The 16,607-nt window shown below is 37.2% G+C and overlaps 1 protein-coding gene across 4 annotated transcripts in view; it reads right to left on the bottom strand.

The window, feature by feature from the left end:
- YTHDC1 (YTH N6-methyladenosine RNA binding protein C1) overlaps positions 1-10,973 on the bottom strand; it is a 31,101-nt gene extending 20,128 nt beyond the window's left edge. For 3 of the 4 annotated variants that reach the window (XM_017672702.3, XM_017672704.3, XM_017672705.3), the window contains exons 1-4: positions 10,650-10,973; positions 1,828-1,929; positions 1,134-1,462; positions 580-1,012 (exon numbers count right to left, since the gene is read on the bottom strand). In XM_017672702.3, the coding sequence (XP_017528191.2) occupies positions 580-1,012; positions 1,134-1,462; positions 1,828-1,929; positions 10,650-10,677 (892 nt within the window). In that variant the 5' untranslated portion in view covers positions 10,678-10,973. The remainder of the gene's footprint in view (positions 1-579; positions 1,013-1,133; positions 1,463-1,827; positions 1,930-10,649) is intronic. The other variant, XM_017672703.3, reaches the window with a different exon arrangement.
- Between the last annotated feature and the right edge of the window lie 5,634 nt (positions 10,974-16,607).

Genomic DNA, 16,607 nt, shown 5'->3' with positions numbered 1-16,607 from the left:
AAATAACTTTTCTCAGAGCAAAGAGTAAGACAAAGTGAACAGACTGATGTCTTTTAATATAAATGACTGAAAACCTCACCCAAACAGATGACAAAGAGACTTATGAAATCTCACACGTTTGTTATGTTCACTGACTCCACATTACTACTTGACACACTGTAGGAACTGGATTCAGTGAATGACAACCACATTAAAGAGATCAGAAAAACATAATTTCTGTATGTTAAATCCAGCATTACCATGAAAAATCTCCAAAGATTTTTCATCTTTTTTGCATAAATAAAAATTACTGGTCTTACATTTATGATCTCAAATATGTGGATATATTCACATGGAACCTGTCTACTCATTTTCAGGTCCCAACTACTATTCTCAGGACAAAAGAACAATGAGTTCTGTTAATAAATCTTTAACAGCACCAAAGTGTGTCACTTTTATAAGAAAGTTAATGAAAATTCTCAAAAAAAAATAAGGTCAACTGGAATCTAAAAAACTTATGAGACAGAAAATAAACTGTAACCCCAATAGGTCAACTAAAGAAAGGAAGAAAAAAGCTAAGTTTATAAATATAAATAGTACCTGATCCATCTGTACCTGAACCAGATCTGACAGACCCATCTGTGAAGGAAACGGACTCAGAATCAGAGTCACTAGCCTCACTTCGAGTGTCATAGTCATTTCCCTCTTCCTTCTGGTCTCTCTCATCCTGCTCATATTCTTCTTCCTCCTCTTCTTCCTCCTCCTCCTCTTCTTCCTCTTCCTCTTCTTCCTCCTCCTCCTCCTCCTCTCCATCTTCATCTATTTCTTCATCTTCCTCTGCATCTTCTTCTACCTCTTCATCCTCCTCCACATCTTCTACCCCTTCCTCCTCATTCTCAGAGTTGTTGCCTTGTTCATCAGAAGAACCACTGCTGCCAGTCTCATGGTCAGAGCCATATTCTTCCGAGTTCACTTCCTCCTTAGAAGACTGGCTGGATCTGCTTGCACGTCTATCCACTTGAAGACCAATTCTCTGATGTTTAAAGAAAAAGGGAATCAGCAGTCATATAACAGATAAGGTCAGAGTGAATAAATAGTTCTAAAGCCTCAAAAAGAATCGTTTTCTGTTTTATATCTGCAATAATATTTACTACCTCAGAACCGTCTGGTGTAGGGGATTTGGCCCTCCTTTCAGGATCCCTTTTGCGGAGACAAGTTTTTTCTGGTTGGCTTTTATATGGTTCTCTGGATGAACCGCTTGACAAACGTATCTTCCTATCAGCTTCTAGGCGCTTGTTCCTTTCCGATCTTTGATATTCCTCATTTTTATATTCTGTAACTGACTTTCCTTTTGTACTAACTATTCTTTTGTTATTGCTAACTGATGAGCTCAGTGGCTTAGAAATCAATGGTCTTGAATGAACAGAAGGCTTTTGTCGTTTGGTGTCAGTAGACTCCATTCGGTCACTTTTTCTTTTTGATCCTTAAAAATACAATTTAAAACAGCATATAAGAGTGTTTGGATACTTGATCACCAAAGATTTACATATAATATACAGCAAAGGAATAAAAAGCCTCATTTTAAAAATGTGTCATGAAATATTTTACTCCAAAGTTAGTCAAAAGAAAACACAGCTTTCAGATACTGGATTTAAATAAATTCATATATTTGGGATGTTTCACACATTTCAAGAAAAAAATTACTCTTATTCATATGAAATTGGGTACAACACTTTATGATTGTAATTTTGGTATTAACTGCCTCAAGGAAGAGGTATAAAAGCAAAGTCACTTTAAGAAATTAAGTCTACTGTACAGTTGTTAAAACAAAAATAATAGAAATCTTACCTTTTTTCTCGTTTTTATCTTGTTCACTCTCTGGATTATACAGTTCATCATCCTGTTCTGGTACTTCAGTCAAAATATCATCTAGAACGTTAAGTTCTCCATCTGCAAGCAAGAAAATTAGAAAGTGATACAGAAAAATTATCATTAAACATTTATTTATGAGTCCTTACTATTTTGAGGTTACAAATATATAAAGACAACTCTCAAACAGCTTTTATTTCAGGATCAAGACACAAGAATAATTCCTATAAAACCATAAAAAATAAAGGACATGATACAGAGCTCTGTTCTACAAAGCCAGGTGTAACGTGCACCCCACGAGTATGAAAGGATATACTAAGACACAAAAAGAAAAGGCCAGACGTCTATATTTGTATCTCAATCTTTTATTTCTAATTTTTGTAACTGCTTTAAAACACAAACAATAAATTAGGAAATATTTCTGTGTAACTTATAAACATGTGATTATCAAAGACTGTGTACTCCTCACAAGATACTTATTACCAAAGGAAATGTAATTTGTTACAGTGGAGGAATCTGGCAGACTCCAGTTTAACAAAATCATAAGTAACCGGTTAACATCACCAGTAGTGGATTAAATCAGTATCATAGACCTGCTGGTGTGTTGCTATGAGAATATTTTGTAGTATTCTTATACAAAATGCAAAATCTAAACCTGTACATGAGGAAGCATCAAACAAACTCAAAATAAAAGGAATCCAAAAATGTCAGTGTGATGAAATACCAACACTAAGGAACAACTCCAGATTAAAGGGGACTAAATGACCTAATGGCACAAATACAGTACATGATCTGAGACATAACTGGGAAAACTAGTTAAATCCAAATAAGGTCTACAGAATATATAAGTATCAATGTTAATTCCCTGATTTCGATAGTACTACAATCAAGTCCTAATTTTTGATAGTACTACAATCAAAGTCCTAATTTTTAAGAAATACATAATTAAAGTATTTAGGGCAAAGAAACATCATGTCTGCAACTGACAAATGGTTCAGCAAAAAAGTATGCCTGCATGCATATATACACACATTATACACTGAGAGAGAATATGAATTAGACCAATGTGGTAAAATGTTAACATCTGTGGAATGCGGTTGAAAAGTTTAAAAAATTATACTATTCTTATAGCTATTATATTTGAAATAATGTCAAAATAAAATTAAAATAAAAAATAGATGTGCTACACAATCAAAAACCTTTGAGGCTACTGTTATGGCCTATAAAAGTACAACCTGTTCAGACAAGGGAACTATTAACTATAATTGACATAGTCAGTGATCACAAAAACTTAGAACTCTACTGCATCCTCAGCCCCATCCCGTCTAAAAGTACAAAATACAACTTAGAAATACATGCTTAAACTGGTATTTTTTACAATACACTAAAGCTAATTTTAAATGTTTTGAACACTAAGTATTACAGTACCAAAAATATCTTTCCAAATGTAAGGTATTGTAAAGAAAAGTATAAAGGCATGAAAACATGAGATAGGACAATTAGACCTATGGCTCCAGCCAAAAAAGCAAAACCCACTCAGAAGTATAGCAAGTGTTATTAGTTTAAGGTCTATAAACAGGTCAGATGGGATTCAACTCTTCCAAACAGGGACGGAAATCAGTGACTAAAAAGAACTAAAACAATTAACGTGGAAATAAGAAGGAAAGCAAGATTACATAGGATAGGGAAAAGGTAACACCTTCTGTATTTTGTGTCAGACACAGCTGCCATTTAAGAACACCTGGCAACTGATTTCTTTGAGTGATGAGTGCTTACCTGTACTTTACCATTTTCCTAAAATGGACATATACAATATGGATTTTTATTTATTTATTTTTTGAATCAAGATACACCAACCAAAAAGGCTTCTAACTCATCCTCTGGATTCATTTTTACTAGGGAGGAAACTCCTTCTGAAGATCTGAATGGTGGCAAACTCAATTTTTAGACTTCGTATTATAAACAACAACAAAAAAATATACTTTTACAGAAAAAAATCCAAGTCTTGCAAATATTTAATGATTCTTGGGTTAAAGCTCTCCTGTCAGTTAAAAAAAAAAGGGGGGGGGAGGTTCAACAGATCTTAACAGAATCAAACTTGTAGAACCAAAAAGAAAAACTATAAAACTGTCACAACAAAATAGGCAACTAAGTAAATTAAGGTTATGAAAATCTTTTCATGAAATCATTGTATCAACCCAAAGAAAGCTTGAACCATTCACATGAAATTTTACTCTGTACTTGCTAAATCTAGAATCAAAGAATTGTGCAGATCAATTTAAATTTCAGACATGCCTGAATATTAATAGTGTCCCTATAAAAAAAGGGTTTTACTGTTTAAAAAAAGCCTTAATAATTGTATTAGTCAAATTCTGAGATTGGCTGCAGTGTTAAGCATGTACAAATTTTTAAGACAACAAATATTAACCAATGCCTATTTTAACATTTTATCACTTTGATATATATGAACTATACATATCATATGAAACACCTAAGATATGTTTTATCATCCATTACTTTGCAGGTAAAGAGAGAGAAGCTGAGAAGTTCAAATTGGCAAATTCACCTGCCTAAAAACAGATGGATATGAAACTAGAGTCCAGGCTTTCTAAATTCAAGGTTAAATTAGATTAAGAACATTAAAAGCACCTTTAACCAAAGTGTAAGAAAACAACAATGCAAAATATTATTAAAAGGCTGTGTACCTAGGAACTTCAAATTAGTGTGCCAGAAAGCTCTGCATTACCAACATTACAGCATCTTAAATTTATTTTAAGATCATAACATCCTCACTTAATGGTATACACATTTTCACACAAATTATAGTCCATGATCACCAAATAACCTAATTGTGGTTTTATCACAATACTGGCAAACTAAGATTATAGGGCAGATTCTGCGTATCGCTTGTTTTTAACACAAGAATGGTTTTTGCAATTTTAAGGTTCTGTTAAAAAAAATAATAATGTGACAAACCCTTATGTGGTCCACAGCTTAAAATATTATTTACTATCTATCTGACCCTTTACAAAAAGTTTGCCAAGCCATGATATAAATGATCACATTTTATATTACTTCTCTCCAACAATGAAACCACTTATATATTTACTGAAATATGATACAGAGGACAAAGAGATTTAGATTTGGAAGCAAGAAAATCCAGGTCATCATATAAGAGTTAAGTCTCCTTGTGACAGTCCCAGTCTGAGATCCAGTTTCTACACCTTTCCTAAGAGGCATTTAGAAAAAAAAGATCAGTGTTTGGGGAAAGAAGAAGAGGGCAGTTATTTGAACCTCCTGATGAGTTTTTAACCTATAAGCCTTTCCCTATCACTATCAGATTCTAATAAAACCCTACCTACCACAAACCTTTTGTTAATGTCTAGAGTAATATATTATAAAAAAATGTAGTCCAGAACACAAAAAATACTTTTTTCAGTAAGACAATTCTGATTATCTATTGCTTTATAACATGCTTCTCCAAAACCTGGTGGCTTAAAACCATGCAATTATCATTGTTGCTTATGGTTCTGGGGTTCAACTAGAGTCTCTCATATGGCTCCAATCACATGGTGACTAGGCACAGAATCATGTGAAGGCTTGCTTATGCAATGTGTCAGGCTGGCTCCTAGGCTGCGAAGACTCAAAATATAGCTGGGGCTTTAGAGCCTTTCTTTCTGTGGTCATGCTCTACCTACCATGGCAACTTCAGGATAGGCAGACCTTTTACATGGTGGTGTAGGGCTCTAAAAATGTACATCCCAACAGAGAAAGGGCCAGGCAGAAGCTCAGCAACACTATCACAGTAGTTTCTTCCAAGGTAATCAATCACAAAGTAGTACTCAGGTTCAGAGGACACAGACTCCACTTACTGTTGGGAGAAATGTCGAATCCTTGGTAGATGTTTTTAATATCTACCTAGTTTTTTTTAAACTAAAACATTTTAATTGTAAATGTAAAGTGTCTTTTTAAAAAACAAAATCTAGGTTAAAAAGGTTAGTGTTAGTACTATGTTACAAAACTAACTTAATCTGCTTCCTCTGACCACATCTTTCATTGACTAAAAAAAGCACTTGTATATATTTTAATCTTCTCAATTTAGGATGAATTAATTATAAATAAAGATTATTTTAATATTCTCAGAAGTTAGTGCTGTTTAAGACTCATCAGTGGCATATCTTTTTTGGAAAAAAAATAATCAGCTCTTTAAGAGACAAAGGTAACACGCATTAGTTCTCGAGGGTGACTTTACCTTAATAAACGTTCTAAATTACTCTTACCCTGAAATTTAACATCATTGCTCAGTATAGAGATATATTTTCAATTACTTCATAGCAATTTGACAGTAGGACCCCAACCTAAGACTATTAACAGTAAAATGAACACAGGTTAGCAAATGCCAGGTTAAGAAGAGCTCTACAAACGTACAATCATGTAGTAAAAAAGTTAACTCGAATGCAGCATTTCTATATGACAAAGCACTTCACATTGCAAGTCTATATAAGGAACTATAGTCTTTTTAAGACCTTGAAAATTGTGTTTAAGACATCACAACAAAATGAATTTTTTTTACAATGTGTCCATGCAACAAACTACCTCAAATGAAACATAAAATACTTCACTAAGCAATATTTCCATTTACAGCTAAAATTTACATCGATCCTGAAGTTTTATGAACTAATAGTCTATAGGATGAATGTGGCTCTTGGATGCTTTGTTTTTGAAAACTGAAGATTTAATGTAAAAATACAGACCCTATTTTTTAAAAGACTATTTAATCATCAAGGGCCCAGAGTCTCACCTGAAAACAACCAGATGGAGAAGTCCTGATAGCCTTCTGTTAAGATGTGTTAACGTTCTGCATGAGACAATCTGGGTTTATACCTGGCAAATCACTGTATTTACTAATGCTGCCTGAACACAGACCATGCTTGCTCTTTAACTTAACTCATCATTATCCAATATTACATAATCCAAGTACATTATCCATTATTACATAATCCAAGTACCATGTTGTTTGATCTTCCAAATTTTCAAGAGGATTCTCAAATTCAGATTTTTATTTAGAATTAGTCTGACTTTTAAATGTTGCCTCAATTAAAAAGAAAATAAAGCAGGCTACTGCTAGCTTGACTCTCTGTGTAATAAGTGCAATCAACTGAACGTTCTGCATCCAGTCTATGATGTATAGTGACTTCATTTTCAACACTGATGCAAGCTAGCACAATTGTAGTTGTCACTGCAAACTATTGGCAAAATGAGTTTTGAGATCCAGGGGTCTAACAAGGCAAAACAAGGAAATAAAAAGAATCATTGTTTTTAGATCCTGTTCAAAAACCAAGATGTTAGAACAAGGTCTGCTTTTTGTTACCATGACTAAGATTTTTGTTTGTTTTTAATAAATATGGGAACTTGAAAATCTAACTGGCTTTCAAAATAGTTTAACCTTTAGGTTATGTATGTAGTAAGAATTCCAAAATGAAGCCCACACAACTGAAGTGACTTGACTAAAACCTCACAATTCTGAATCCAAACTTAGGGGTCTTTCGACTATACCAGAATGACACCTAAATCTTGAAATTCCTGGCCCAGAAACACCATAAACCTTAACTCCAGGGTTATCAGTGTAGAAAAATCAACCTTTAACTGCCACACGAACCTTTTTTTCTTTTAACCCAGGAAGCTTGAGTCAAGATACAAATTACTTTTTTTTTTCAAGGTCCAGCATCAGACTATGATCTAGCATATTTAAAAGAAAACTAGGCAATTAAATATACTACATATTTTGTTTTCTAACACAGAATACCAAAGTCCATTATACTTCTTACTTTAATTCATTTAATAAAGTTTTAGTGCAGTTTGGCAGTAGAGCAAAATTTCCTAAAACCTCCCTTTCTGTTGTTACATTTTACATAAGACCAGATTTCAGTTACTTTTTGTCATTCAACACTGTCAGTCCTCTAAATGAGGTGTAAAAGACTTGGGTATACCATCTAACTTGCCTGTCTTCCAAAAAACATAAAATCGAAGTCTAATGAGACCATTCACAATTTTTATCCTATTTCTATTATGGGAAAACGAATACACTGGAATATCAAACACACACTCTATGTTTTATAGAGCCCTAACTAAAGTGGACCAAGAAAGTCAATCTTATCCTAAAGACTTACTATAGTGAGGCCTACAGTACCAATATACAGCGTGTGTGTGTATGTGTGTGTGTAACTGTGTGTACATATTTACATGTAACTATATAATTTAAACTGAGACACTGTTAGCTTCCGTTATCAATAGCAAATGTCACGTTACATAACTAGTCAGTTATTAAGTTCAACCTTGGGCTAATGCTTTACTTGCAAATCATTTACTTAAGGCACTGAGACACAATTACTGTATAGGGAAACTGGTATTCCAGGCCCTCATGGAGCTTCCAGCCTGGTAATGTGGAAAACATGTTACTTATGAAAAGTGGTAACTCATTATCCACATTTTGGATATAGTGAATTTTTGTAACTGTTTTTCAGAGAGAACTTTTTAAGAGCTTAAGAAAATACAAGGTGTTTTTATTACAAAAGACGTATTTCCTCACATAGAAAAAGAGCATTTGACATTACTGTCTTTCAAACATCTTTCAAATCCACTTTTGGAACAAATAATCACCACAGGACTCAGAGGAAGCTGGCTATCTGTCCAGTTATAGAGGTTTCAGCTCCTATTATGGGTATTACAGAAACATTATAGAAGTTAATGTCTGTTTATTACACAGATTAATGTGCAAAGCCCAATAATCCAAGGACTCTGTGACCAAATTTTTTTTTAACTGTTCCATTACAAAAAGTAAACTTCTGCAATGTAAACATTTGTTATCAAGATCTCACACCATTTATGGGATTGTTTAGGAAGACACCTATGGTTTTTGACATGCCTAAGATTCTTACAAGGCTTATCTTTATTATTCCCTAATGCTTCATACAAGGTAGTAACTGATGGCAATAAATATTTAGCTTCCTACTTTTCCTTGTTCAAGTATAAGAAAAGTTAAGTATTAATTCTAATTCTATTATTCAAGCTGTGACCATGATCAAGTAAGACACCCTGGGCTTCAGTTTCCTTATTTGCAAAGTGGGTTATTCTAGAAATCTTTCCATTACAAACTTAAATAAGCAATTCCAGTAGATTTTCATTTGCCAGCTTTCCCAGTAAACTAGAAACCATCTTTGATCTAAACTATAAAGATAAACACTTATATTAGAAGTTTTAAAACAGAAGTGGTCAATTATGGAAATTAAGATTTTTAAAAAACTACACAAATGTGAGAGCCTTCAAAAGTTGGACAATTTATCCTAAGTACTGTTAAAAGGTAGCTTTACTACTTCCCAAAAAGAGTTATAAAGTGTACATATTAGGATGGCATTTTCATTACTAAACCATTTCTAAAACAAAATTTTTAAAATACCACCTACTTTTCTTACTCAACATACATTACTGTGTCTATTAGTGAATTACAACTATACTTCAACAATGAATTCTTGAGTACTGAGTTTTATGCATTTTGTATTTATTTCACAACCACCACCCACTCCCATACACACAGCTCATAGAGTACACTCTGACAAAATGTTGACTGATTCCTTATTAAAAATAATCTACTTTAATAATTGTGCTTACTAATTAAAAGTTTTTCTTCTTCACTACCACCATGCAATTCCATGTTCACATTTCTTCCAGTTTCTCAAAAAAGGGGACGCTTTTTAAAGATTCGTTTAAGTAGGAGTTCTACCCACTCCACTTCCCAAGCTATCCTAGAGCAGTTTATTGAAGCATGAAGACTCTTCTTTCTCTTAGAGAAGAGACCACTGGCTTAATACAACTTGACTCGAGTCATTTAACAAATTCCCTCCCCAAATTAGGCACAGAGAAGAGTAGATCTGTTGAGATAACAAGGGAGCAGTAGTGCCACGTTTTAATCAACCAAAACTACCACGGCAATCTGAGGGTTGGAAAAGACCTCGGGGCAGCATCAGAAAGACCACTCCCCAGTCACATATTGATTCAAGATCTACCTTAACATCTCTAGAGCCTGGGAGGTCGGTATTTCAAAAGACATACATTCCGTTCTGGCAACATCCGTTGTTGCTATATTGCACTGTAATTTCATCCCTCCGACTCGCTATAAATTACACCCATTTGTTCCTGGTTGTACCCTCTGGGAGAAACGTTTCTTTGAGACTAGTGGTCAGGATTTTTTCTTGCCAGGCCTAATCATGTAATTACCCTTTCAAACATGTTTTCCAAAGTAAGTACTCGAGGAACCAAACCAGCAATTCTTGCCACTGTGCCTATTTAACAGAACAGTCAGAAGTTACTTGTATATATTTGTCGAGATTAACAATCTTCCTACACTACTTAAACACGCTCGTTTACTACATTACCCGCTTTGATAGTGGCATTAAGGTTATTTAGAATACAGCCTAACAGAAAAGGTAGTTCTGAAAATACGCATTACATCCGCATGATCCTACCAGGAAATAAACTCCAGGGGCCTGCAACTCCTAACAGGCCTTCCCTCAGCCGCGCCCAGGACAGCTCAACGGACAGTGAAAAGGGAAATTAGGCAAATAAAAACCGTGGGCGAGAAGAAGTGCTAGGTCTTAAGGGGAGAGAGGGCGAAAGGGCAGGCCGTCTCGGTGAGGGGAACACCCCGCAGGGGGAAGGCGCACCTCCCCGACCCCCATCCCTCAAAGACGCCCAAGCTCCATCGACCCACCGGAGCCCCGCCTGTCACCTTTCTTCGCACTAACCTTTCTCCTCCCGGCTGTCGGCCGCCATTGCTCCCCTCCGGTTTCCGCTGTTGGCGCCGCTGTTTCGTTGCGACTCGCGCGGGCGCCGAACGCGAGGCGGCAGCAGTACCGGCACGTCAGGCAGTTCGTCGGCCGAGCTACGTGCTTCGCGCCTTGGCCTCTACCACTCACCTCGACTCACCCTTTTTCTCCCCTTTCTCCCTCTTCCCCTCCCCTTCCTTTACTCCGAAGGCCTAGGCCAGCCTCGGAGACAGGAGGGGGTTTACGGGGAAGGAAGGGAAACAGATGGCGACGGCGGGTGGCGCTAAAATGGAGCCTGCTTCCTGCGTGAAACAATCCCGCTCCCGAAATGCCCTGCGCTGTTTACGCTTCGTTCCTCCCTGGGAACGTCACAATGCGGAGAGGGGCGGGGAACCGGGACGCGCGGGAGAACGTGACGTAACGTCAGCACGTCGCCCCGTTCCTCGCAGCCCGGATGTCCCTGGGAGTAAGTAGATTACCAGTAAATAGTGTCACCCTGCTCAGGTTGGTACTCCGGGAGGTGCAGTTTTCTCACCTGAACCGGACCTTCCATCTTAAGGGGAAAGACGCTTCCTGGTGCTCCGCGGGACTCCTAATTCAGTGTTGAAAACCGGAAATTTATTTAGGATAAGTTTGGGCCAGCCCGTTTACAGCTACCACTGTGTACTCTGGGTGCTGCTGTATGTACTTTCTTAGTTGGTGTCAGATCACTTGTCACAAAAGCCTAGTAGTTTTGTGTATAACTGTGAAAAGGGATTGTATTTTAATTTAAACATGTATTATGATTTAAACATTTATTGAGGCCCTGGAGTACGCAACTAATTTGAAGACAGTTAAGAAATTGAAACTACTACGGAAGTAACCAAAAATGTCTTAACACATAATATGGTAAAATCTGCAAGGAAATTTGTATAAAGTTCATTGTCTAAAGGAATGAAACCAATTTTTCTTTACTGCTGCATAACTTGAGTTTACAACTGTGGGTAAAATTGCAGTATTTCCAGAATCTCTTGCCTGGCCTTAGTATGTATCTCCACACCAATAGGTATTTCCAAGGGTTGGAGAGACGTAATTTATCTTCATATCAATAAGTAATTACTAGGGGGAGCGAGGGCATATCTGAACCAGAGAGGTTGGGTGGGGTCCCTTTTTGCAGCAGCCAGGTAGCGAGAGACATGGGAGAGCAGAAGTGGACGACTGCTTGCAAGCTATGAATGAGTATCTCCCACTTCATTTCTCCCTTCAACTGATTTCGGTTTCAAAGGTAATTTGCCCAGGGCTTAGAGACAGATTTCCGCACCCCTCCTCACATCCCCCTGGAGTTACAACAATGGAAATTAATTTTGAAGGAGAAAAAAAGTCAATTTGGAAGTACTTTTACATTGTTACATAGAAACAAACTAATGACAAGCTCAGAGAAAGTGTCTTGGTTCTTGATGGTCATTGTAACAAATTGAGACCAAACTGAAAGCAGTGGGAACATTTTTAAGAATGACCTGAAGGAAATAGAAGAGGAAGAAAATTCAGTAAATATAAAACCCAGCTATGTATCAGATGCTTAGGAATCAAGTGTGAATACGACGATATTTCTGCCTTTAAAAATTTTTCACTGTTACGGGGAAAAGACAACAAGAAATTGCTGTGTAAAAATAATAGCTAAAAATCATTTATTCTTAACTGTGTGCCAGATACTGTGCTTAACACTTGACCTACACAATCTGATTCCATCTTCCAAAAATCCAATTATATTACTAGCTCTATTTTACATAAAGGGAACGTGAAGTAATGTGAAATTAAAGTGCCCAAGTAGTAGTAACATGGCTCAAATCCAAGCAGCATGGCTCCAGTGCCAACCACTTGATAATATTGCCTCATGCAGAGTACACTCGGTGTTATTTTAACTGTTAGGGGTATGTCATTCAGACTTGGGGGAGGGGTACAAAATTGAGTCAAGGAAAGCTTTGGAGCAAAGTAAGGCCTTTTGAGATTAAAAGACTTTTAGCCTAGGTACAGGGGGGAAAGGGAAGGGGTGGTGGGCAGAAGGATGGTTTTCATGTAAAAAAGGTCCTTGGTGGCAGAGCTGCCCATGGGCCAATACATGTTGATATTCAATGGTTAGGTAAAAAGACACTGAATCAAGAACAGTGTTATGTAATGTTCTATTCATTTATTAATTCAATCAACTACTAAATTCTTATTCAGTCCCAAATACTGTTACAGGCTCTGAGGTTAAAAATATATAGTATAGGATCTGGTTTCTCTCTTCAATAAGTTTGAGTTTAGATTTCTAGTTAAGGAGACAAGGCATAAGTAAATTAAAAATCATGATGAATTATCTGAAAGAAACAAGAGGTTACTTATGGCATGGTGTGAGGAGGGGACGTTTAATATGGAAAAACCAATAAAGGCCTCTAAGGAGATAAAGTTGAGACTGATCCTAGTAAAAGGTAGAGGTAAGAGTCTTCCAGAGAATAGCACATACATAGGTTCTGAGGGAGGAAGAGGTCGAGGATCTAAGAAGAACATCAATGAACTGGAACTCAGATAATGGGTGAGGGCAGGTGCTGAGATAATGTTTGACAGACAGGCCATATATTAGGAGTAAGGGCTCAATCAGGACACAGCCTAAAACAAAAGTAGAATAAGATTTGCAGACAGAACTTCAGTGTTAAGCCCACTGGAGAATCGAAATGGAAAATACCATGGTCTTTTCACAATCTACACCTTTAAAATATAAAACCAGGCCAATATAAACTCAAAGTGATCAACTCTCTTTAGAGGAAGACACAAAATCTAGAGTCTCTGAAACATATTTTTCACTACATTCAATATTAAATCAGGCCAGGGCTAGGTCATACAGCACAGTTTGTAAAAGGGAGCCTGCTGACCTAAGACTTACCTTGAACCAGGACAGTATTTGTGTGCTTTAGTGAAGTTTACTACCTTTAATCATGACATGTTTTTTCCAGTGGGACTTGGCCTCCACCACCCCTCTCAATGGCCTGGGAAGGTGTCTTGCCAGTGGGTTTGAGCCCTGGGCATGCTCACTATGGATTCAATGAGACTGAAGAAATGACAATGGAATGTTCTTGGGGTGAAAGAGCTTATACATACTTTATTCTCATGATAGCAGGTCAATCACTAGAATCACGTTGTGGATAAAGTGAAGGTTCCTATGGCCAGGATCCTCACCTGAACTTAAACTACTTGATGATGTAACTGGCCTGCTGTTAGGCTACTGCTTCCACACCCATAGGTAATAAGCTATTATTAACTGAGTCACTGTATGAAGATCTCTGCCCAGTGCTCTGGGTGGAGACAGAGATGAAGGAGGATTACAGACCTGCAGACTGTTAGATGCAGACCTAATTCTAAGGCTCAACCTATCACTGGGACAACAAGCCAGATAATAAACCCTTTCACCCCAGAGATGTTCCATTTTCATTCCTCAGTCTCATTGAATCCATAGTGAACTTGCCTGTATCTGAAACCCATTGGCAAGACAATGGGTGTGCTGGGTATCTCTGATGCATTCCTACACTCTCTACCCTGGTCTTCACCTTAGAAGGCTGATCCATATAAACTGCCCAATTGGTTCCCATTCTTGGTTTTGGTTGAGTTCAGGCAATGGAAGGCAATGTGCAGGATATCTAAGAGTAGGAAGAGAATAAGGGTCGAACTGTTTATTTTCATAACTCCCTCCATTAGGGTTACTAGAGGTTGACCTTGCTATATCTGTGGTCCCAATTCCTAGCAGGCAACACTATCTAAACAACTATCCTATCTAGGTTCTGGTAACCCTACCCTTCATTTTCACATTTTGGACTAGGGTAGTGCTGTAGACTGAATTGTGTTTTCCCCAATCTCATATATTGAGACCCAAACTCCCAATGTGACTATATTTAAGAGATAGGGCTGTAGAACCCCAGGGCATCCCTTGAATACCAGGCCATCATTGCTCCAGTATCAGTCTCAGTCTCTTGCTTGTTTGTTGGAACTAACAGGAATCCAGGACAGCAAAGCTGTGTGGGTTGGGGAGCAGGATTCTGGGAGCTTCATAAAATCAGTAGCAAGTGCTATGAAAGGCACAAGCCTAAAAAGGAAGGGCACCTGAAGTACCCAAACCCTCTCATGACCATCTTGGGACTAGCCCAGTGAAGAAAAAAAACCTAGCAACTAAGATATCCATAGAGTTAAATCTGTCAAGCAGCAAGGACCCAGGGTTTGAACCCAGCTCAGACCTTCAGCTCTGAGGGTGCCCAGGTCTGGCAAGTCCAAGAGATGTGCCTGATGGTGCCCTAATTTCAGATTCTTTAAGGAGTGCTGCTTTTGTTCCCTTCTCCCTCTTTGGGTACAAACTTAGTTCTCTGCAGCAGCTGGGACACATTCCTCCTTTACTTTCCTCTTCTTACCCTAAGAGAGCACATACAAGGTGGTAAGACCTGGTTTCTCAGGTGCTAGGGACAGCCAGGTCATTGCTTATATTCAAAAGGAGAGGAAGAGGCTGAAGGGATGCAGAAGGCTACGTGTTACTTACCCATTTCTGAATAAACATTTGTTATTCTTGGAGAAAGAATAGTCTCTTCAATAAATCGTGCTCAGAAAACTGGATATCTACATGCAAGAATGAAACTGGACCCCTATATCACACCATACACAAGAGTAAAGATTAAGGACTTGAAAGTAAGGCCTGAACCATAAAACTCCTAGAAGCAAACCTAAAAGGTAGTAAGTTCCTTGACATTGGTCTTGACAATGATTTTTTGGATTTGGCAACAAAAGCAAAACCAAACAATTGGGCCTACATCAACTAAAAAAGCTGTTGTACAGCAAAAGGAACCATCTACAAAATAAAGTAACCTATGGAGTGGGAGAATCATACACCTGATAAGGGGCTAATATTTAAAATGCATAAAACCCTGTACAATGCAATAACAAAAATAACAAAACAATCTGATTAAAAATGGGCAGAGGGATTGAGTAGACATACAGATGATCAACAGGCACATGAAAAGATTTTCAACATCACTAAATATTAGGGGAATTAAAATATAAACCACAATGAGATATCGCCTCATACCAGTTTGAATAGTTACTATCGAAAAGACAAGAAATAACAAGTGTTGGAGAGGATGTAGAGAAAAGGGAAGCCTTGGGCACCTATTGCTGGGAATGTAAATTGGTGCAGCCACTAAAGCAAACAGTGTGGAGATTTCCCAGAAAACTGAAAAAAGGAATACCATTTGATCTAGCAATTCCACTGCTGGAAATATATCTGAAGGAAACAAAAATACCAACTCAGAAAGATATCTGCACCAACATTATATAGTATACAGATACAATAGATATAATGCAAATAGTCTTAAGAACATAGATAATATTAAATTTTAGTTGAAGGAGTTAGGAAGTGGTAGTTTTGAAATTTATCACTTTTGTCTTTAATATGATACACTTTAACTTTGTGTAATCTAATTTTTAATAATCCCTGTGTTTAACAACTAGCTTGCAAAATTTCTGAAAATCTAACATTGGCTCTTATAAGGTATTATGAACCAGCCCCAATATACCACTGCCCTTAACTGCCCCTCATTAGCCATAGCTCCCAATAGCCATATTTGTATAATGTTACAGTATCTCCTGGCCACAGCTGTTTAGAGAGAAGTAGGAATAGCAGTAGATCCCAAGTCACTTCTCCAAGAATTTAGACTAGGACATCATTGTCTTTGTGTATGAAGCTGTAACTAATATGAATATTTCAATCTTACCACTTTTTGATCATAATATGGACTAAGTAGCAGAAAAGATTGATCTTCCAATAAAGAAGAAATGCAAAGGGAAAAGCTGAAATGAAAAAATAAAACACATCTTGGTTGTCTGACAGCCATCTGGTTTTCAGCTGCAGTTGTCCCTGAGGCCCAGGGGCATTATACTCTTGGT

The sequence above is a fragment of the Manis javanica genome, chromosome 5 (genome assembly GCF_040802235.1).
Source record: "Manis javanica isolate MJ-LG chromosome 5, MJ_LKY, whole genome shotgun sequence".
Taxonomy (NCBI): Eukaryota; Metazoa; Chordata; class Mammalia; order Pholidota; family Manidae; genus Manis; species Manis javanica.
Note: the sequence above shows the minus strand (reverse complement) of the source record. Positions and strands in the feature narration are given on the sequence as shown.